This window comes from Magnolia sinica, chromosome 1 (assembly GCF_029962835.1).
Source record: "Magnolia sinica isolate HGM2019 chromosome 1, MsV1, whole genome shotgun sequence".
NCBI lineage: Eukaryota > Viridiplantae > Streptophyta > Magnoliopsida > Magnoliales > Magnoliaceae > Magnolia > Magnolia sinica.
Window position 1 is genome coordinate 99,792,369 of NC_080573.1, and position 25,040 is coordinate 99,817,408.

The window sequence follows — 25,040 nt, forward strand, 5'->3', positions numbered from 1 at the left end:
CTTCAGACTTGCTATATGAAAGCAATTGTTGTCCTGAAATTGGGATTTTTGGTCTTTTGGAACAACTTTGCCCATGTTTGTTTAAATTAGTTGACCCTCCAAGATTTTTGTCGTATAATGATTTGCAGTGCACACATATAATCTTCAGCACATCTTCAAAGTCATCCCACACAGCTGACCTTTATTTTCCTTTGGTTGCACTTATAGCTGAAGACCCCTCTCCCTCCACAATAAGAGGAGATATGGCCGACGCACCAGCATCAGGGGTAGTTGGGACTTCCTCACTAGTCATTTATAAATATAAAGATACAAAACTAACTTTTACACACTTATCAACACAAGTGGTGTCTATTTAAATGTCCTCTAAATTTTTTTTAAAATTTTCCAAGTGTCTAAATCAATCACCCATTCAATGTTGAATAGATTGTAATGCTTTCATTTTTCAATTTAAATGTCACACCAAAATTTTGGCACCATCTCCCCTTATCTCTTCAGATATATTAATCTTGTATTTGATTCCCACGTCAACTATCCATATAAAATGTAGATATTTGATTACAGAAACAAATATAAGAAATATACCCAGAGAGAAGAGGAAAGATGAACCAAAACAGACATGTATTTAAATTAGAATAAATGAAAACATTCTTATCTATCCAACATTGAATTGTCCAAAAAAGAAACAATTTGAGAATTTTTATGCCTCGAAAAACACAATGAATCTGTCTGGCAACATAGAAATCCTCAAATGGACAACTGATTATCCTATAATACAACAATAAAACATTAAAAAATTAATTTAACCGATTGAACAATAAGAAATTAACAATAACAATAACATTAATTTAACATTAATATTAACAATCCAACATTAACATTAACAATAACAAAAAAATAACATTAACATTAACATTAATTTAACAATATAACATTTAAAATCACATAATTGATAAATGATAACGATTCAATAATAAGAAATTAACAATAACGATAACATTAATTTAATAATATTAACAATCTAAAATTAACATTAACAATAAATAAAAATAGCATTAACATTAACATTAATTGAACAATGTAACATTTAAAATCACATAATTGATAAATAATAACTAACAATAACATTAAATCATTTACAATCTAAATTCTAACATTAACATATATGAATCACTTACCAATCTAACATTAATATATATAAAATATATTATAATATATTTATTATATAATATATAATTTATATTATACAATATGCATCATCCATCCATCCATCCAATTATCCCTCACATCCATGATCCATCCATCCGTCCATCCAACCAACCAATCATCCATCTCTATAGAGGTTTTAGGGTTTTTAACATATATATATATATATATATATGAATTTTTTATGTATAATATATAATATAGGGTTTAGGGTTTTTATTTAATAAGTAATATATAATATATATTTTTAATTATATAATATATAATATATATTTATATATTATAATATATATAATATATAATATAACAATATAAATATAATATATATTAACAATGCACCGACCAGCAACTAGGCTGCAGCCATGGACAGCGGGGCCGAATTTGATTTTTCAATACATGTAATAATAATATTAATATGTTATATATAATAATATATAATATATATCACAATATATAAATATATATTTATTAATCGGGCAGCCAACCATGGTAGCGTCCGGGCCGGTCCAGCTGAACGCCCGAAAATCAAGACTCACGAGTCACAACAACAAAAGGGAGGGATAGGGTTCGATTGTTTACCGGACGAACGAGCAGGATAGTGACGGCCGAGCAGGGCAGGGGTGAGCAAAGCACGGCAGCGACAGACGAGCCTGGCAAGGGCGAGCAGAGACGACAGCAACGAACGACCGAACTAGCAGGGCAGGGGTGAGCAAAGACTGACGGACACAGGAGGGCTGCTCAGGCAGAGAGAGAGAGAGAGAGAGAGAGAGAGAGAGAGAGAGAGAGAGAGAGGACCGGAGGGGAGAGGGTTCGTTCAGGCGGCTGGGTTAATGTGAGAGAGGGGTAGGTTTTTTTTAGGTGGGTATTTATATCAAATGTACTGAGCTGAGCCATGCCAAGTCAAACCGATTTAAGCTGAGTTTGAGTTATGCACTGATCTAAGTCAAGTTGAGCTCGGGCCAGCTTGAACTCAGCTCGAAATTTTTTCGAGCTCAAAAAATCAGCTCGAACTCAGTTTCAAACCGAGTCGAATCGAGCTTTTTCTAGTCGAGTCGAGCGAGTTAACTGAGCTAACTCGGTTCGTGTACAGCTCTAATTGTAATGAGAATTTCCTCTTTTTAACCATATCTGCCCCATGTTATACCAATCCCTCACCTTTGATGAAATGAAGATTCTTCAGACACCCAAAACCAGCCCATGATATTCATCCCACCAAGAAGCAATCATCTCAATGAAGCCTTCCTACTCAACCCACCAATTCTGAAACCTGATAGGAATAGGACTGGTAGAGATGCCAGCCAATTCCAGACATATTGGAACATGGTCATTAGTTGGTGTGGGATAATTAACTAGCCCCAGAAAGTGGGTCTCTCAATCAAATGAAATGAGGAATCAATCCAGCCAAGACATGACAAGATTCTGCTGGTTATTTGACCATGCGAACCAGCTGCCGCTGAGAGGAAGATCGATCGTATTTTGTTAGCAAAGATGCAGTCATAGTAATTACCACCTATAAATGCAGGGATTCTAGTGTCAATCCTTTGCCATGCCCTGTCTCAATCTTTGAAGGCCTGAAAAATGTTTTCCAGCCCAGGTGACTACCTTTGAAAGTTGGGCCCAAATCCTAACTGAAATCAGAGACACTCCTCCGTGGTTTTTTTTTTTTTTTTTGGTGGGAAATTTGGTGATTTTATTGATAGTGAATAACATCTTCATTTTCAAAGGCACTCTCGCAACCTATCCCCCTTTTCGGTCATACTCTGACCACTCTTCCCCTATCGACTCTGTGCCTAACCTAAGCTGCATCTGCAGTCATAGTAATTACCACCTATAGATGCAGGGATTCTAGTGTCAATCCCTTGTCATGCCCTGTCTTGATCTTTGAAGGCCTGAAAAATGTTTTGCAGCCCAGGTTGACTACCTTCGAAAGTTGGGCCCAAATCCTAACTGAAATCAGAGACACTCCACTGTGTGTTTTTTCCTTGGAAAATTGGTGATTTTATTGATAGTGAAAAACCTTATAAGGTAAGACCTGACCCAAAATAATGACCCTCTCACACTCATGCATTAAGATAGCCATAACGACACATGGGATGAAAACAATACAAAAACAACTAGGATTATATGGTTATTCCACACATCAACAAGCATTCCCAGTTCCCCAAAAGGTTTGCCTTGGAACATTGCCAGAATTCCATGAGCGCCCAATTGATTATCATATAGAGAATCCTTCTTTTGATAGCTTCAATTGTTTTTTTTTCTTTTTTAGGAAAGGTAATATAGCTTCAATCGATGATGCACGATCTCAAAAATTCTAGCATTTCTCTCCTTCCAAACCCCCCATAAGATCCCAAAGAAGCACATATTTAAGCATTTCCTTACAGCCCTTAAGTAGGGAATCCTTCTTTTCATAGCTTCAATCATTTTTTTTAGAAGGTAATGTAGCTTTAATCAATGATGCCCGATCTCAAAATTCTAGCATCTCTCCTTCCAAACTCCCCATAAGATCCCAAAGAAGCACATATTTAAGTGATTCCTCACAGCCCTTAAATAGAGAATCCTTCTTTTTTATATGTTTCAAAAAAGAAAGAAAAGAAAAAAAAAAAAAAAAAAGAATCCTTCTTTTTATAGCTTCAATCTTCTTCTTTTTTTGGAAAGGTTATATAGCTTCAATCAATGATGCGCGATCTCAAAAATTCTAGCATCTCTCCTTCCAAACCTCCCGTAAGATCCCAAAGCACATATTTAAGTGATTCCTTACAACCCTTAAATAGACCTTCTGACCATTCCTCCATGTTCACAAGCAACCCCTCATCAAGAGAGGAAGAAATTCCAAACCTCTCCAGGTACTGTACAATATAAGAATAGGTGGTCCACCGACTCCGCATCATTCACATACATGATACACATGGTGGGGAAAGCCATCTTTCTCTTTCCTAAAATAGCCAAAGGATCTTGTGCCATGATGGGCCATCAATATCAAAAAGAACTTGCCATAGCACACCATTTCCACATTTTAGAATCGTCTAATGGGTGTTGATACCCATCTCACTCAATTTGTAAAGAGATTTGCAAGCATCCTCAATTCTGCATCAGATAAATTTCTCCTCATCCTAGCATTCCAAACTATAGCTCCCCCCACCACCTCATAAGTCATAACATTCCTGAACCTTTTCCTCCTTATCAATAGCAAGCTCATATAGAGCTGAGAGAACGACTCTACAGATTTGTCACCTGACCAAGCATCCCTCCAATAACGAAATCTATTGCCTTTACCAACCACGACACATATGCCATTTCTAAATAAATTCCCAACAAATATTTGATGTGCACCTAATATGACTTTCATATCGTTTGTGCACTTCACTAATTTCCTTCCACACCAATGGGCCCCAATACCTGGAAACCATCTCCCCGTACGATGTGCCATATTTTCCACATATTACATTTCTTCATAGCACTTCCAGCTCTTCCACAAATCTCTACCACCATTTGCTCAATAGTGCCCAATTTTTTGCACTTACATTCCAATCCCAAGGACCCCTCCCTTGCAGGTTTCTGGACTTAATTCCAATTGATAAGAAACTTATTACCTTCCTTCCCATAAAAAACTTCTTGAAGCCTCTCAATTTTGAGAGCAACTGCAGCAGGAATTTTTAAAGAAGAAAGTAGATGGGAATGAGCACCCTAAGTACAATTTCTCACGGAATAGTTATGTAACTTCCGACATTCTTGGCCATGCAGGGATGGCACTTGTGTGGACATTTATCATTCTCATGGGTGGATGATTCCCCACTACTTTTTAAACACCACAAAGTTATTATTGGAAAGATAATTATCCTTGTTTATGGTAACTGTAAATGCTTAGTATAAAAGGTATCGATTTATATGTGACTGCGCGGAATTTTTGTATTACGTAGATCATTTATTTGAAAGTTCGATCGTTTTGGTCAAAACTGCAGGCTCAATACAAAATATGATCATTTTAACCATTACCATATGGTCATTTTAAAGGTAAACAAAACAGTTGCTTTATGAGGAAATGCTTAGTTTGTTTCCATTAATATGAACACCTGGTCTTGTTATATGACCGCGGAGTTATTTTACTCACCACAAAGTGATTTTTTGCATTCAACGGAAAGGTATATAAAACTTCAGCGAAACTGTGCTGTTTTCCATTCTTCTGTGTGAATGGAAATATATCACACATTGACCTTACACATTTGTGAATACCTTGAACCTCTAACAAACTATAGGACTTGTAAGAAAATTATCCAATAAACTATGAAAAAATAACATAGTAGTTCCCCATGCATACATACATACAGATTGCATGAGTCCATCCAAATGTATTCAATAAATCCACGAAAGAATGTGTGAGATGTGAAATAAAACCAAGCAATCATAAAGGGAATATGCTGCAAACATACATCATTTTTTTCCTCATGAAGTTGACGCAGTCGTTCCTCCTCTAACCATTTTGCCTGCTCAGCAAGTTTCTTTTTGTAAGCACTTGTAACAAACTTTTCCTTGTCTACAAAGAGGTGGTCGTCCTTGCTTCTTTCTTTTGCAAGTTTCCGCTCATATATAACCTCATGTTCCCGTTCACGTTCTTTAGCTTTTTCCATCAGTTTCTGTATGTATTTAGGCTGCAACAGGAAACCAACATCCCTATTAGAATCAATATATCAGTTAAAACATCCCAATCTGCAGATACTGGGAAATTAACATACTATTTTACAGATAACCTTAATCCCATTTTAGCATGATTGTTTGGGAAGAGATGCAATGACATGATAACGGAGACAATTTCCAAGTTAAAACCATAAATGAACTGTTCTGCTTGTCTGAGATAAATCATTTATCCACTATTCGCAATGAGAGAGTAATATTTCCTGTATTCTCTGAAATATTTATGGAAATTCTGCCTGGAAGTGATGTGCTAACCTGTCCCAAGCCCACTTAAAGGAGTGTTTGATATCAAGTAGGCAGCTGATTGTAGAACAATAATTCATGAAACAGGATACATAAAGCCAACCCAAATAGCTAGGACCACCAATGATGATGATGATGATTCATGAAAGGGGAATCAACCAATATAGAGAAAATGTACATAATATAGATCCATGGCCTTGATCGATCTTGTATCTTCTTTCCCCCTTTGGGGTCTTTGATAAATTTTATTTCCAATAAATATATATATATATATATATAACATGCATGACATATGACATGTATTAGAGAGGTAGAATCATCGGGGGAAGAGAAGTATAAATATGGATAACTTCAAAAACATCCAAAACTATAAAAAGGAAGCAAAGAAAGCATTCAATGAGGCAAAGTATAAAACAATCAAGATGCTTGATGTAGAGAGGAAGAATCTGACTGTGATTCTCTCAGAAATTCAGAACTTAGGCCAGCTGAGGAGAAAAAAAAGGAGAGAGAGAGAGAGAGAGAGAGAGAGAGAGAGAGAGAGAGAGAGAAGATCAGATTTGGCACTCCAGTATGCAAAGAGAGCTAAGGAAGAAGAGAAAATGGAGACAAAGATCCCGCACAATTTGGCTCCAAGAAGGAGATAAGAATACCAAATTCTCCTACATCATGGCCAATGTGAGAGCAAGGATCAACCATATAGGTAGTCTGGTGGTGAATGGCAGCCGGCTGACAGATAAGGGGGGGAATTTGTGGTCACATTGTTGATTTTTTAAAGAATCTGCTGACCAGTGAAGATTTGGTGTGGCCATTTTAAGACAATCCGGACTTCACCTCCTAATCAGAGTCTAGAGTACATGCTCTTCAAAGGCAAGTGTCGGAAGAGGAAGTGGCGGCTTAGTGGTTTTGCTGGGTAGAGACAAGGCCCCAGGGCCAGATGGTTTCCATTGGCTTTTTTCAGGTTTTTGGAGCGAGGTCAAGAATGATGTGGTAGCCTTTGTGAAAGATTCTTTGATCGGGGCAGGCTATCCAAGGAGTTGGGGTCTACATTTATAGCACTTATCCCCAAAATTGAAGGTGCAGAAAATTTGAAAGATTTCAAGGCTATCAATCCGCTGGGGAGCTCATACATGATCATAGTGAAGATTCTTGCATCCAGATTTCAAGATGTTCTCTCATCTATCATTTCTAATAATCAGAGTGCATTTGTGGTCAGACGCCAGATTATGGATTGTGTGTTGTTAGCGCATGAATGTATCAACTCGATATTTAAAGAAGGCAAAGTTTGGGTGGTTTGCAATCTTGATATAAAAAAAGCTTATGATCACATGGACTGGTATTTTCTAAACTATATGCTGGGTCGGTTGGGATGCAGTCGGAGATGGAGATCATGGATTCAAGAATGCGTGAGTTCAACCTCCTTTTCAGTATAGGTTAACGTATCCCCAAAAGGGTACTTCAAGGTTTCTAAAGGGTCATGGCAAGGCGATCCTTTATCCACCTTTTTGTTTGTAGTTGTCGAAGCTCTTGGTAAGATGCCTATGAAAGGTCAGGAAATGGGTTTTATTCGAGGTTTCAAACTTTCAGAGTCAGGCACTCATCTCCAATTTGCGGACAATACAATTCTATTTTGCGAAGCAAAGAAGAAATGATTGAAAATTTAAGGAAAATTATTAAATGTTTCGAGCTTAAAGGTGAATACCTCAAAACATGAATTGAAGCAGATTGCGTCCTGCCCCTGCCTGGATGATAATCCGTCCAAGCAGGGCTTTATGGGGCCCACCGTGATGTATGCGTTTTTATCTATGTCATCCATCCATTTTTCTAGATCATTTTCAGATATGAACCCAAAAATGAGGCAGATCCAAGGCTCAGTGAACCACAGTGGGGATTGAATTCCCACCATTAAAAACTTCTTGCGAGCGGCAAAAGTTTTGGATCAATCTGATATTTGTATTTTCCCTTCATCCAGGTCTATATGACCTTATGAACAGGTTGGATGGAAAATAAACATCACGGAGGCCCCTAGGAAGGTTTCAACAGTGAGTTTCATTATCGTCGTTACTTCCTATTGCAAACCACTTGAGCATTGGACCTACCTAATTTTTAGACTCATACCCTAAAATGATCTAAAAAAATGGATGGATGCGTGGATAAAACCCATACATCGCAAAGGGCCCCACAGAGCCCCTGCCTAGACGCATTAAGCATTTATTGTGTCCAAGCGGGGGCAGGACGCAATCCACTTCCAATGTGAATTGCTTGGAGTTCATATGTTGGAGGAGGTTTGTCAGCATACGGATATTTTTGGATGTGAAGTGGGATCTTTTCCTTCTTCATATCTTGGGCTGCCCTTGTGCATCGGAAACCCGCCTAGACATTTTTGGGACCCAGTTGTTAAAAGAATAGAGAGAAAACTATCAGCTTGGAAGAGCCAGCATCTATCCTCGGTAGATCGCTTAACTTTGATCAAAGTAGTCTTTTCCAATATGCCTCTCTATTTTACGTCATTATTTAAATGTCCCAAATCGGTGTTGGATAAGCTCGAAAAGCTCAAGCGCGACTTCCTTAGGAGTGGGAATGAGTCCAGGAAGAAGTTCCATCTTTTGAAACGGAAAGATGTGTGCAAGCCATTGTTGGAAGCGGTGCTGGGTTGCTGGTCCTAGAGCATATGAATGATGCTTTGTTGGGTAAGTGGTTATGGAGATTTGCTACGGAGGAAAATAGCTTATGGAGGGAGGCTTTGGCTAAAAATATGGTACCGAACCGGGAGGGATGATGGATTAAAGACTCTTCACGTTATAAAGCTTCAGGTTTATGGAAAGCGATTTTCTCAATTGCTATAAAATTTAAAGAAGTTGTTTCTTTTTTGCTGGGGGGCGGTACTTGCATACGCTTTTGGGAGGACTTATGAATCGAGGATTGCTTACTCAAGGAAGCCTTCCCGAACCTAGGGCTTTTGGCTCCAGATAAGGACATTTCAATGGCTAGCTATTTCACTAGATCTGGAGAGGAGATAGTGTGGTGTCTCCTTGTCATAGAGGCCTTTCAAATAATGAAGTGGAGACGTTCATTGCTCTTCTGGATAGACTGAAAAGTGTCAAGTGAACTGAATCAGAGACGGACTCTATGGTTTGGAGAGGTCTTGGCTCGGGAAGTTTCTTGATTCAGTCCTTTCATAGGCTTATCACCTCTTCCCCCTAACCCTCTTGCCACAACTACAGTTTTTGAAGGTATGATGCTCCGATGAAGATGGCGGCTTTTGTTGGTTGGTGGGCAAAAATTAGGTGCCAAGCTTTTCTTGGGTGGATCACATTTTCATACATTGTTCATTCGCAAAAAGGTTTTGGGATTGCTTCTTTGATTTGTTCGGGGTTGCACAGGTGGCGCCAAGCTCTATTAACCAGTTCATGTTGGCATGGAATGATAGAGGTAATGGGACGATAGGGAAAAAAGTGTGGCATTTGTGTTTAGTCGTGGGCTTATGGTTCATATGGTTAGAAAGAAATGATCGTTGCTTTAGGAATCAGTAAGGGGAGGTATTGGAGGTCTTCAAAAGGGCAAAATCACATATAATGGATTAGGCGATTATATCTAAAATTATTTCCCGATTCGCAATCAGTTGGCTTGAGTTGTAATTTTCTTTTTCTCGGTTCTTAGTTTTCTGTATTTTTGGCTCTGGCCTTCAATGAATAAATTTATCATCTTTCAAAAAAAAAGGGTGCTAACAATGGATAATCTTCATAAAAGAGGACTGGTGCTCCCAAATATTTGCTTATTGTGTAAGGGGGATGTCAGGCCAGTGCATCATTTATTTATTTAATGCTTTTTTTCAAGGAAGATTTAGGATGCTTTTTTATTGACTCTTAATGTCAGTTGGGTTATGTTGTGCTCCTTTCTGTCCTTCTTGGCATCATGGCATGGTAGCGGCATCGGAAAATATGGTAAAGTGGTATGCCGCTTGGTAGCTATGGCATCCCTATGGGCCATTTGGGGAGAGAGAAATAGTTGTTGTTTTGAGTCGGAGCTGTAAGGTTGGATTACTTGCAAGGCGAAGTCTTTAGTGATTAAGTTTCTGGTTTCAAGGATCCCAACGCCTTTATTCTTGATGCTCTTTGGGGATTGTAATTTCTTTTTCTTTGTCATATTCTTTTTCGGCTAGTTCAGTGTGGTTTTTAATAAATTTGTTATTTCTCAAAAAAAAAAAAAAAAATGCTTGATGCTCACCTTTGTTTGATGAGGTTTCTAATCCCATACATATGCCAACATAGCACACGTTTAGAACATCCAAGCAACCCACCATGTGGGTGTTACCATTTAGATGCCTTGCTCCAAAGATCAAAATGCTCCACTCATTCGTTAAGGCCATAGTGCAAAAAATGAGCAGATGAAATAAACATGGCTAATTTTTTTAACCATCCACGCTACGGCCAAGGTATTCAAAAACAGTTACGTAACGGCCATTACGTAACAGTAACAGCCATAACCGTTACGCGTTACGGGACCAAAACGGTTATGATGGCCATTATAGAAAAAATTGTTAGTAACATCCTCGTAACGGTCCGTAATGGCCCCGTATCGGTTTCGAAACAGATTTTTTTCAAAAGAAATAAAAAAGGTTGTAGGCCCGTATCATAACGATAACAGCAATGGCCGTTACAGCCACTGTTACCGTTATGGAACACCTTGACTATAGCCCACTTGGTGAGTGAACAAGAATGATTCTTGGGCCAAGATATGTTTAGGTTGGGACCCACTTGAGGAATGGCTTGGATCCCACACACATGTTAAGTTGGTGGTGCATGTGGACGCATCCAAGGAGACCAGCCATACAAGTGTTTGGTAATAGCAAAACATCCACCTACCCTTCTTAAAACAAAACACAATTGATGTGGCTCTCCAATCTCCTAACCTCTAAGTTGGTCTCAGTGGGGTCCCACAAGTTTGATGCTCTTACATAGTTGTCGCAACTTATTTCAAATGTGGCCCACCTTAGCGTTCACTAGTCTTGATCATAAAGCGACGAAAAACCTAATACAGGATTGATGGAGAATGTACAACAGCTTAAGCATTAGATAAGGAGAGAGAAATCTACAAACTGACAAAGTCAAAGAGAGGAAAAGTAGAGACAAACCACATTAGAAACATCAATGATAAGGATCAAATGTTCTTGATGGTTAGCGCTACTTTTAGAGGTTGTTGAATGAAGATGTAACAATGGAAATAGAATTAGGAGAGGTCTCAAAATTTGGGGTCGGGGGATCACATGTGTATTGACTTAGAATTCAAGTCGACAAAAAAAAGGTAACTTCAATAAGGATAATGAAAAAGAAAGGATGCTGGCAAAGTCGATATGCCTAAAAAACTGTGGAGGTTGTTGCGCATGAATAGACTAGTTTTGCTACCTAGTTTTCTCAATAAAATTTTGTAGGCAAACTGCAAAATGAGTGGTAGAGAAACATTGTAATACCTATTTACAAGAACGAAGGAGATGCACAAAGTTGCATGCAATGTTCAAAATATCGGTATCACGTCACGTATCGCATCCTTGGGATACAAATGCGTATCGGTTATCGCACGGGATATATCATTTGTATCAGGTAATTTATCACACTTTTTGGGAAACGTGGGGAAAATGGTTGAACTTTTCAATGGAACTTCAGAGATTGTTAAAAAAGACCTTAATACACACTTTTAAATCATAACATCTCAAAAAAAAAAGTGCACATAATAGGTTTCCTTTGTATAAGGTCAAAAGTTATGCGTTGTCTGATTGAATTAATACAACTACTTTCAAATTGAATGCATAATATTTAGAGTGTATGTGATGATCTTTTCATCAAACACTCTTAAATACTTCGAAATTAGTCTCAATTGGCGCTTTAATATGAAATGACGATTAACATACAAGGTTATAAATCTAGAGCCATATGCATGATCATGGACGTGAAGGTTATAAATCTAAAGCCATATGCATGATCATGGACATGAATAATGCTTTGTATAAAAAGTTTATTTGAGGTTTTTAGCATGTGTTGCTCTAAGATGTGTGCTCCAATCAAAGAATGTGTAGCTCATTTTAGATGCATTCCTCCAACAACCACATTGCTCAATTTATCCTAGCATGTGTTTCTTTAGCTCATCTCCGTGCACTCAACTATGGTGTGATTTATTAGTTTGATCATCCAAGAAGGTACATTTCCAATTTGATACTTGTTCTTTTGTTTTAGTTCCATCGACCTTTCATGTGCATTCATCGAGTTCAACTATTGATAGAGTGGAACAAGGGAACAGGATCATGCAGCCGACCCCCATTAATTGGGATAACACTCAGCCTCTTAGATGATGATGATGATGATCAAGTGTCGATTCTATGTTGGGTATTGAGTTCTTTGAACTTGCTCATACGAGACCAAGGTAAATGAGCTGCTGATAGTTGAAATTTGGGGTGATTGGTTGTAGTCTTGTAGTTAACTTGATTTATAGACATTTATACTCGAAAATTGCTCTAAAATTTTCTTGACCATCCAAAAACGGGCGATCAATCAAATAGTTATGAACTTCTAACAGGCAAGAGTCTAGGGTTATCAATTATCCAAGACCATCATCATCATCTAAGCCTTAACCCAATTAATAGGGTCAGTTGCATGAATCCTATTCCTCCATTCCACTCTATCAAGGGCCATAGCTGTTTTCTTACTACCTACAGCCACATCCTTTTGGGCCTTCCCCTTGCCCTCTCAGAGCCTTCAACTTCCACCAACTCCTAACCAGCGCAGCTCTTGATCTTTGTTGCACATGATCAAACCATCTGAATCTACTTTCCCTCATCTTATTACCTATTGGTGCTGCTCCTAAGTTCCCTCAAATGCATTCATTTCCAATTATATCCTCCCTTGTCTTGCCACTCATCCATCTCAACATGATCATTTCAGCTACACTCATCCTATAAACATGTTGTTCCTTAACTGCCCAACATTTTGTCTTGTAAAGAATAGATAATCTTATAGTCATCCTATAAATTTTCCCTTTTTTACAAATTGAGTGGTGCACGATGATCAAATATAACTCCGAAGGCACATCCCCATTTCTTTGACCCCTCTTGAATTCCATGGGCAACATCCTTCTCAATCTCTCTACTCAAGAACTATCAAACCAAGATATCGTAAGTGGTCATTTTAGGAAACTTATAGGTCAGCAATCTTAAATTATTCCTCATTACCACTCCTATTGTTACTAAAATTACACTTCATATACTATCTTAATCCGACTAATTTTCAATCCTTGAGATTCTAAAGCACTCCTCCATAAATCTAGCTTTGTGTTTACCCCTCCCTCATCTTGTCAATCAATACTATGCCATTTACACACAACATACACCATGGGATCTCTTCCTGCAAATGCCTCATCAACTCGTCCATAACTAATGCGAAAAGGTACAAGCTCAATGCCAACCCTTGGTGCAAGCCTAGAGTAATTAGGAACTCATTTGTCTCTCCAATAGTGGTCACACATTTGTTAATGCTACCACATAAATTTCCTTAATCATGTCAATATATTCTCTTAAAACTCATTTCTTTCCCAACACCCACCAAATTAACTCTCTAAGAACCCTATCATATGCTTTCTCTAATTCAATAAAGACCATGTAGAGATCCTTCCTTCTCTCCCTATATTTCTCCATCAATTGTTCAGGTAGGAAAATAGCTTCAATGGTAGACTTCTCAACTATGAAATCAATTTGATGTTCCGATACATTTTGCTCATGCCTTAATCTTTGCTCGATCACTCTCCCAGAGTTTCATAGTATGGCTCATAAGTCATAAGTTTAATCCCACGATAGTTAGTGCATCTTTGTATGTCTCCTTTATTCTTATCAATAGATATCACGGTACTTTTCCTCCATTCACCTAGCATTTTTTATCTTATAATCTTGTTGAACAACTTTGTCAACCAAAAATAACTCAGTAACTCCTATACACTTCCAAACCTCCATCAATATACCATTTGCCGAGGGCTTTTCCTTTTTTCATTTTTCTCGAAGCTTCTTTCACTTCATATATCCTAATCCTACAAAGGTATCTACGGTCTCCAACGCCATGGAGTTTACGGCTCCTCCTATCCCTATGCTCTCAATGTGGTTGTCATTTAACAAGTTGTAAAAAGTAGCTTCCCCATCTTTCCGTGATCTCATTGTCCTTTAATAGTACACTCGAATTATCACTCTTAATCACCCCAAGAATTTGAAGATGTCTTTTCAACATCCTTCTCGCCTTCGCTTATACATAAACCATTGTAAAGATCATTATAAGTCATAAGTTTAGCCTCACTATTTTCTTATCAATCTTTTTGGCATTTCTATATTATTCAAAATTTTCATCATTTCTAGTCCCTTGCCAGGCCTTGAAACGTGATTATATGATTGGTTTTTTTTTTCCTCTAAATACTTCTAAAACATCTTTTGCAACTTTCCTAATGAACTCGGCCATTTCATTCCACATAACATTTACTTCTTCCTCAACATTCCACTTTCCTTCTTTGACCAATTTATTCTGAAAAACATCATTCTCTCCTTTTAAATTCCCCCACCTAGTTTTTGGACACTTATTAATTTCACTCTATTTCCTACATCTCTTAGGGCCTGTTTGGATTTGTGAAAAGCATGAGAAAGGAAATAGTATTTCTTAGGAAACCTTATTTCCAAGAAACTATGGGAAAGGAAATATTGTTTTCCTCATTTGTTTTTTAACAAGATTTTCACAGATATTTAGAATCAATTTTCATGTTTGTTGTTTGGCAAAACAAAAAACTTTTCTACAAAGGATTTTAGGTAGTCACTAGCATGTGCTAGATTAGCACATGTGATGCATGTGGGATGCTTAGAGATGAATAGTAACACATTTGGCATACACGGTATATGTGGGCACTTGAAGTTGAATTGTGGCACACACGGTACATGTGAAATTGTTGAAGTTGTACAGTGGCACATGTAGCACAAGACATGCATTGGCACATTTGACATGTGGGCACTAAGGCTAGATGATGACACTTGTACACATTGGCACCATTGGCACATGGCATATTTGGAGAATTGAAGATAGACAATGGCATGTGTGGCACATTGGTGCATGTGGGGCACAACACAAGTAAGATAAATGGTGGTACATGTGGGGTGAAAGAGAAGATGGATGGTGACATATGTGGCACATTAGCACATTGGAGGCTCTTTACACATGTGAGGCATAAGATAAGATGGATGTGGCACATGTGGCATAATGGAATGTGTGGGGCATGACTGAAGATGGACAACATCTCATTTAGCACATGTGACACGACTGAACATGGATAGTAGTGCATTTGGGCCTTAACCCTTGAGAAACCAATTGTCCTTCCACCATGGGAAAATGCATTTCTTAGGGGTGGAGGTGGAAAAATAAGTTCATTTATTTTCCTACAAAGATAGAAAGTGGGAAATGGTATTTTTCACAAATTCCCACAAAGAAAGGCTTAACAAACAAAGAAAAGTGAGTTTCATGGGAAACACTATTTTATTTCCCATACTTTCCATGAATCCAAATAGGTCCTTAATGTAGACACTCATAACCACTGACCTATGTTCCACAATTAGGCGCTCTCCTAGGGTAACTGTTCAATCATTATATATTGATCATTCTAATCTCCTAAGTAGAAAGAAACCTATTTGGCTTGTACATGATTAACTTTTGAAAATTATTTAATGTCCGTCTCTCTTTTTAAAGTATGTGTTTCCTAGAGCTAGATTGTATACCATAGCAAAATCGAGGACAGCATCCCCCATCTCGTTTCTTCTCCCAAAACCAGAGTAGTGATGTAATAGACTATTACATAGGTTGATAACAATCAAGCGCTATCAAATAGTCTATCACATAGGTTGATTACAATAAACGAATTCAGTAATCATCCAAGATGCGGTCCACTAATTCAGTGCATCAGCTAAGCCTTGTCCTCGTAGAAGGAAATAATCCCCCACAACATTTATATGGAAATTCAAAGAAGCGGTTCAAAAGTTCCAACCGACCGATAAATATCAATTAATAAATATTATTAAAAAAAAGTTATATATGTTCATTCCAAAGCATTGTTTTCACTAGCACTTGAAAACGAGTGTCGCCAATACCTTTCTCTCTTGTCGGTCTTGGGCAAGAGGGCGGGCAATCTTCTGTTTCATGTCGTCATAGACACCATCGTAGTCGAAGACAGAAGGATCCTCTTCCAATGCTTTCTTGTGCTGGTTCTCGATCTGGAATGTATAGAGAGGGGCCGTAAGATAAGAGAAAATGCATGGAAAAAATTGCAGTGATGAGAATGGCATAGGGCATCCAAACCATGGAAGATGGAGAAATACTGAAATAGAGAGAGGGGGTAGAGGTGAAAAAGTTACATCTTTGAGGGCCTTGTTCTTGGTTGCATGGCGAGCGATCTCTCTCTCAACGTCATCGTCATCGTCGTCGAGGAAGGCAGCGGGAGGAGGTCGCGTCTGCTGCGGCTGCTTCTTCTGTTGCGCCGGTGGAGCCCTCAGCTGCAGACCGTACTTCTTCATCTCTCTCTCTCTCTACTCTGTTTCCTCGTCTTTTTTGAGAGAAGAAAACAAGTCTCTGCGTGTACCGCGAATTACCTGTACGGATCCTGTTGCAGAGGCGCGGATTGGATACTTACAAGGTCAGTAGCCAAATCGCCACTGAAGTGACGTAACCAAATCTGTGGACCCCACCATGATGTATGTGTTGTATCCATACCGTACAATCAGTTTTAGAGATCGTTTTATGGCATTACAGAGAAAATGAAATAGCTCTAAAACTCAAGTGGACCCCACCATGGAAAATAGTGGGGACAGTGACATCCACCGTTCAAAACTTCTTAGGGGCCACAGTAGTTTCCCATGAAGCTGGCATTTTTGTTTTCACTTCAATCTATCTCTATGTTAACTTATGAATAGGATGGATCTCAAAAATTCATCACTGTGGGTTCAATGAATATTTCAACGGTCAGTGATACGGCTCCCACGGTCTTCTGTGGTGGGTCCACTTGAAATTTAGATCTATCTCGTTCTATTTTTAATGCCATAAAACGATCTCTAAAAATGTTTGGACGGTATGGATACAACACATGCATCATGGTGGGGTCCACATAACGTGGTGACGTCACTTCAGTAGCAATTTGGCTACTGACATTGTCAGTTTCCAATCCGCGCCGCTGTTGCAGGAGTTCCTCCGAGACCTGGATTGCCTGCTGACGCGGTCAGTAGCCAGTAGCTACCGGATGGTTCTCTACGGACCTGGATGGTGCTCTACGGACCCCACCGTGATGTATGTGTTTTATCCACGCCGTCATTTTTTCCGGATCATTTTATATCGTGGGCCCAAAAACGAGGCAGATCCAAATCTCATTTGGACCCCACCAAAGGAAACAGCGATTGAACGCCCACCGTTAAAAATTACCTGCGGCCACAAAAGTTTTGGATGATTCTGATATTTTAGTTTTCCCAACGCGTGGGTCTATGAGATATCAACAACAGGTTGAATGGCAAATAAACGTTACAGTGGGCCACGAGAAGTTTTAATGACCGGCGTTCACTCACCACTGTTTTCTTCTAAAAGTGGACCCAAGTACGCTTACGCTTAGGGCCGGTTTGGCCGGGCAAATCCCATGTTATCCCGGGGGAAGGGGGCGGGGGGTAATGATTGTGGTGTGGATTGCTGGGAATCCCATGGGATGGACCAATTCCGGGATGGAATTGGACGGTCTGTTTGGGACGTCTGTAGGATGTGGGCTATACCCCGGGATTAGGGACGTCTGGCTTGTTTGGTTAGCCGTGGGATTGCAACAATCCCTCAGAATTTAAAAATCCATCTGTTTGGCCAGGCACATGACATCCCAGGATTGCTCGAACACTGCTTCAAGCCACAACCGTTGGGCGGTCAGCTGTGGGCCCCTCCATGATGTATCTGTTTTTTCCCTCCACCTGTGGCACGTACACAGACACGGATTGCGTCCTACCCCCGCACGGACGGTAATCTGTCAGGGCATAGCTTTGTGGGGCCCACCATAATGGTGGACGTTCAATCCCCACTTTATGGTCCACTTAAGCACTGAAACTACCTCAATTTTTAGATCGTACCTTAAAATAATCATATAAGAATGATTAACGATGCGGGGAAATTACTTACATCACGGTGGGCCCCACAGAACGGATTACCATCCGAGCGAGGTAGGACGCAATCTGCGTCGTACATACACGTACTCCACAATACTGTGGGCCCCAAGACCATTTCAATGGTGATAGCAAATCCATACAACACAAAGATATAAACCGTACAATCAAATAATTTTTAAAAAAAAAGTTTAGGCTTTATCATAAATCTACAATAAAATATAATTAAAAAGAACCATGCAATCAAAGATAAATAAAAAAGCCATGCAATCAAAAATAAGAACCATATAAAACTCTTATATAGGTAAACATAGCAAGAGCATACAATCAAAGATATATAAACAAAAAAGAAAATTTTAATATTCATTCAGTTATACAACCTCTACAGCTAAAATTTAATAATAATAAGTAGCGCGAAGAAAAGAACGACAATGACAATCAAAAGTCCACAGAAACTCTCTCCACAAGTTGGGCAAGATCATCAGTCGTTATGGCCCTAGAAACCATGGCCTGGGTCGTCTGATGGATAGACGAAGTTGACGAACGATGGATGTCAACCTCATCTGAATGTGAGGCGGCATGAACCGCATGAGATTCTATGGCAGGCCACAACTGTGCACTAGTCCCACCGAAGTAACTCTCCCGGCAGGAAACCGCTTCCCTCCAATTCTTGAATGCTCGGTGTCTCCCTCCACTGAATCCATCGACCTCCAGCGTAACATCGTCCCACATCAGATAAATGCCCGGTTGACGGCCCATGAGAACAACGTAATACTTCTCTTTTGTCGTCTGCATTGACACGTGCATTATTGGCATGAGATTGGTGCAACAGGTCTGAAAGTGCATTTACTAATTACGGAAAATTGTCCCGAGACCAAAAAAAAATACACTCAAAGGATTTGAATTTCAAATAACTGATATTACGTACCCTTTGTCCATACGATGTGTGTGGCTCTATCTGTCTTAACGTGCTCAACAGAAAGCATGCGGAAGCACATATATAAAATATATTAAAGTAAAAAATTAAAGAATTCTCACACCATTCAAATTGATATATACTGTATATCAATTGTATCAATCCAAAAAAATCAAGGAAAAGAATAAAACCGTTACCAGCATATAAAAAACTTATTACATTCCCACAAAATAATAGATCAAAAGAACGACGAGTAACAGCATGTCAGACCGACCCAACTCCTACATCGCCAAAGTTCTCGCGGAGTATTCTCCTCAACCACTCGACGTACCTCTCAGGTCGGAGACTAACAAAGAACGATGCCAGCTTCTCGTCCCTGCTCAACAGCCAACCAACTTCGATAAACTCTGAGTTAGTCAACCCCTGCACCTCTTCAAGAACATCAAGTACTTTACTAGTACGATTGACCTCTTTGCCTAGGCCAAAATCACGCATAGCCTCTACAACGGAATTAAAAGAGATGCCGAGTACATCACAGGGATGAGGAGGCGACATGCGTTTCTTTGATGCACTCCCACCTCGGCTACAATCAGAATCAGGAGTCCGAGTAGGAGTGCCACGAGTTTTGCGTCTTTCCATCGATGGAGTCTCCGAGGAAAAATTTTCACCTGACGAGTCCGCTACATGGTCCTGAAAGAGGTCAATGGTATCCTCATGATCATCTTCAGCGTCTCTCCAAGCCTCATTGAGATCTCACTGAATCTGAGAGGATGACGTGGTCATAGTCGTACTTCCTTATACATATCGTCCCGTTACCTGATCGGATCCGACGATAACCGCAAGGTCATCCATTCTATCAATTCTTTTCTCGTGAAGATGTGTAGCACGCGAGTAAGACTGCAACCGTAAAATAAAGTTGTAAGTTAGAAAAAATACATTTGATAGATGGGTTTGTGAAGGTATTTTAGACGATGCACTTATATAAATCATAACTTAAGGTATTCCTCCCAGACCTCATCAAGGGCTGTAAGCACCATGCCCCCATTATCCCATCCAAACCCACTAGCCGCCAACATGTCCTTGACGGCAATATATTCGCGCTTGTAATACCTCAGCTGGTTCTACACATTTTGCCAGTTAACGGATATGTCTGTATGCTTCGCAACCTCTTTTGTCGTTACTTGGTAGGCTTCCCTCTTGAAACTATTATCCGCCTTACGTCCCAAAGCAACCTATTTTAGTAGCGCACAGAGGTTCAGTGAGGGATTTGATGGTCATCCCATGTGGCGAACTTCGAGTCGGCATCGCAGGTGTCCTAACCGGTGATTGCGTCGGTATCGAACTATCATTAGACCTTGGATCTACCATGTCACCTATGCATGCAACAGGCGTCAAATACATATTAATTACATCCAATGCCAACCTTTTTTTGTGAGAAATAGAACATTGTTGATCAAAAATGTCGTTCATGCATTTGCAATTTACCCAAAATTCCATAGTTAAGTAATTAATATTACGAGCACCTAAGTATTGTTCGATCAATATGTATGTAACGCCCCGAAAATCGGGGGTCGAGCAGAAGCTCAACTCCTGAGTTCCAACGCATCACTTATGCAACATAGATAATGATGTTTAAATGTTGTCCATATTAGTATATTAAACATGAGTGAGATTATACTAAAACAGTATATCATACTCCAGAGATAATTAAGTTAAGCAAGCGGAAGATTGAGATAGGTATATAATGTATAGAAGTGTTTCTCAATCCCTAAAGTATGAGTATGTTACCAGGCTGAATATATACATGTGTTGATCTAAAATTTACAAATACAGAAATGTAAATGTCCAACTAATCCTTATAGTCCTTGTAATCCCATCGATCAGTACATGGTCTACATAGACTCGCTTGATAGCTGAATGTAGGAGAATTCTTCCTCCTTGTCTATGAAATCCCAATCAGCAATGTAGACATCATCGTCACCTGCATCTACAACAGAGTCTGGTTGGTGTTTTAAAACACCGTCCCAGAGTGGAAGTGAGTGATCATCTCAGTGGTACTATAAGGCAAAGGTTAACATGTTATCAATTCGGTTAAGCAATAATGATAAAGCAATACAACAAACATTTCCTAACTACTCTGGTTAATGCAAGGATGATATGTGGTAATGATGCATGCCCTCACCTGCACTCCCTCAGCGACACCATCTCACGGTCGTGCATACTACTCCCACTGTGCCTTCATCGCCTAAGCACATGCAGTGCAGTGCATGATCATGTTAGCCGAGTACTTGATTAGGCCTATTCATACAGCATATTCGAGAAGCAAAGGTACCTCCCTTTATATCACTTACCCAACGATGATTCATCTAGGGTCATCAATCCTAGTAATCACATACGATAGGCAAGTTATAGGGCAACATCACCCCTAATTTAAAAGCAGTGGATAGGCAAGTTCACGAGTTTACACTCGAGGTCACTACGGGAGGCTCGTCACCATTCGCGTAGGCTTATTTTATACTCGAGGTCACTACGAGAGGCTCGTCACCTGATCGTAGGCCGACAGCTCGAATACAGTGTCCCATATCACCGTATTCGGCTCACGAGTTTGGGTTGCTCACTGGTCACTACGGGGAGGCTCCTCACCCCAACGTAGGCCGACAGCTCGACCACGGTGTCCCATACCATCATGTCTAGCTCATGAGTCTTAGCGGATCGTGGTACTAAGGTTAAACGGATTTTACATTGGTAAGTGGTATCTTAGATTCAAGCAGTAGCGTCCATACATGGTAAACACACATTAAGCCAATCGGGTTACTTGACAAGTTTGATTGGTACGAGCGCACACTAAATTAATTAACATGGAGCGCATACTCACTCCTCGTGGCCCAACCACTGCTGATAATCACCATACAACTCGGATTCATCAAACGTATCCGTTGTGGCGAAACTAGTTCGGCCACTTGATCAGAAACTGTTACCAATTGCCTGGACTACGTATTAGTCCTAGTCATACTCAAATACAATAGGCATTCATATGTGACAGTCAAAACAGCATTTAACAACCAATTCAAATACAATTCTCATTCGGGCATTTTAACAACCATATTGCACATGTTATCATACATAGACATTTCATCCATACATCACGTGTAGCAAGATAGGTTACATGAAGGAAACTGTAACTATAGATAAGGTAATTGAGAATCCTATCTTAACACACTTATTAAATACATTTCAACAAGCAATTTCTCATTCAGACATTTTATCAAACACTTAGACTATACATTTCAACATACATGTAATAAATTGGTTATAACATATATTATGGCAAATCCTTTCATAAAGGGGTTGTCATACGTACAACAAACATGAATTCTAGATGAATAGTCATGGCAAGCATAAATCATAATTTCCTATTCATTCAAATATTTCAACAAACACATGAAATGCATTTAGTATACAACCTAGTTTACACATACATGATATATCGAAAAAGTCGTAACTAAGATCATATGGCAGCAATCAAGTCAAATATAAATAATTGTTGACATTGAAAGCCTTAAAAACTATAACATAAACGTTTATAGTCCACACCTTTCGTCGGTACGCTCGTTACGAACTCGATTCGCACACCACGTTTTTGTCTACGACACAACAACTACCTAAACATTGAAATAGGCTAGCTATTTCACCGGTTTCTCTATTTGCATTCCTAAAACAGATTAGAGTTAGACAATCCACGTCTGTCACCTGAATGATAGAGTTAATGAACCTCGCCCGCTCATCATCTCCGTGTCGCACCGATTGTCCGAACAAGTATACGTAACAGTATTCCCCTATAGCTGCTACGCAAGCTGCCATCGCTTACATGACAATAGCCCTTTCCATCTCTTGTTCCTCATCACTATCCATTCCAGATCCAACTGTGCACCTGCACCTAATGGATTTTGTAAGTTATAAAACACTTACATCACGATGGGCCCACACAGTGCTGCCTGGATGGATTTCTATGTCAATGAAATGACAACATTAAAACTGATTGGATCTTTATTCTATTTTCAAAGTGATCCAAATTATCCTATAATGTCTTTTAGATCCAGAGCTCCAGTGGACCCCCACCAAAGAAAACAAGTTGGATGTCAAATAAACACTGTCCACGCCGTCCTCCATTTGCTTTATGAGTTGTCATTATTCCTAAAATTATCCTAAAATGACACCTTACTCGGATGGGTCACACTAGAAAATTATCGTGATCAAACAATCCTGACCGTTTATCTTGAGGAATTTGCGGAGAGGAAATGAATGGTCATAAAACATCAAGTCATATTGGACCTTCTGATTTTTAATGTTTTTCAATCCAACGGTTAGAGGTAGGGCATAGATGATAATGTTGACCTTTATATTGGGTTATGAGCCATACGAAATCTTGGGATCATGATATGGTGATGACTAACCTGCTTGGTGGGCCCCACACACATCTTACAGCAGGTGTCGGGGTCCATATCAGTTGTCATGTGCTAATCAAATGTGTATTGGATGGTGGGCCCAAAAGGGTGAATTTGGTGATGATTAATCTTCTTGGTGGGTGGGCCCCACATCAACCTTGCAGCCAGTGGGTCTAGGATTAGCTCATCGTAGAGTTTATGGTCTATTACTGTGCATGGTGGGTACGGAGCTAAATGGGCGAACGTTGCCAGAATTGTTGATTAACCTTGTAGTGAGCCCCACATCATCACTGCAAGCAGTGGCCCTACATTTGCTCATCTGATTATATAGGTTAATAGGAAGCAGATTGGGTGGTGACCCCAACACCACCCAGCCAAGTGGTGTTGGACCCTGTGGGGTCCATCGAGATTTATGTGTTTTATATCCGCACCGTCCATCCATTTTGCCAGCTCGTTTTAGGGCATGAGTAAAAAAAATTAAGAAGATCCAAAGTTCAACTGGACCACACGCTAGGAAACAGTGGAATAATGACACCTTTTCAAAGCGATCGAAATTATCCTTATGATCATTCCAAATGTGTGGAGTAGACAATCATGCAATGTCCCAGCACATGTTAAATCTACTTACGAAAAGAATATCATTTCATGCGGTACAAACCTGGATATCAGTTGAAAGTAAGCTGTGTGCGTTGAATTTCTGAAAATCATAGTAGATCCAGTAACCTGAACTTACGGAACTAAAACAGAAAATTAGGAATAAACGGTTTACGAAGACATGTATATATAACAGAACTATTTAATCTTCTAAGAAACAAAGTTGGGCCAAAATATATAAAACACCTTATGTCACTGAAACTAAACATATATATCAGTTCAAGCTAGATCTCAAATATGAAACTGATTAACTAAACATCAATACCAGTTCAAACTTTTTCTGAAATCTGAAACTAAAACTGAATCTAAACATCTATACCAGTTCAAACTGAATTTGAAATCTGAAACTAAAACCGAAAGTGAAATTGAATGTAAACATCTATAGCAGTTCAAACTGATTCTGAAATCTGAAACTGAAACTGAATCTGAAATCTGAGAGTGAAACTAAACATATATACCAGTTCAAGCTGGATCTCAAATTTGAGACTGAATCTGAATCTGAAACTTGACACTAAACATCTATACCAGTTTAGGCTGAAACTGAAATCTAAAACTATAATTGAATTTGAAAATGAGACTGAAAATGAAACATGAAACTGAACAACCATACCACTTCAAACTGAATCTCAATTTTGAAACTGAAACTTGAAAATAAACGGCTATAGAAGTTCAAACTGTATCTGAAATCTGAAACTGAATC

General features: G+C 39.2%; 1 protein-coding gene across 1 annotated transcript in view; it reads right to left on the reverse strand.

The window, feature by feature from the left end:
- Positions 1-16,803, reverse strand: part of LOC131252330 (uncharacterized) — a 30,703-nt gene extending 13,900 nt beyond the window's left edge. Inside the window, exons 1-3 of the mRNA XM_058253068.1 lie at positions 16,556-16,803; positions 16,292-16,414; positions 5,634-5,852 (exon numbers count right to left, since the gene is read on the reverse strand). Of these exons, the coding sequence (XP_058109051.1) occupies positions 5,634-5,852; positions 16,292-16,414; positions 16,556-16,714 (501 nt within the window). The 5' untranslated portion in view covers positions 16,715-16,803. The remainder of the gene's footprint in view (positions 1-5,633; positions 5,853-16,291; positions 16,415-16,555) is intronic.
- Positions 16,804-25,040: the final 8,237 nt, after the last annotated feature.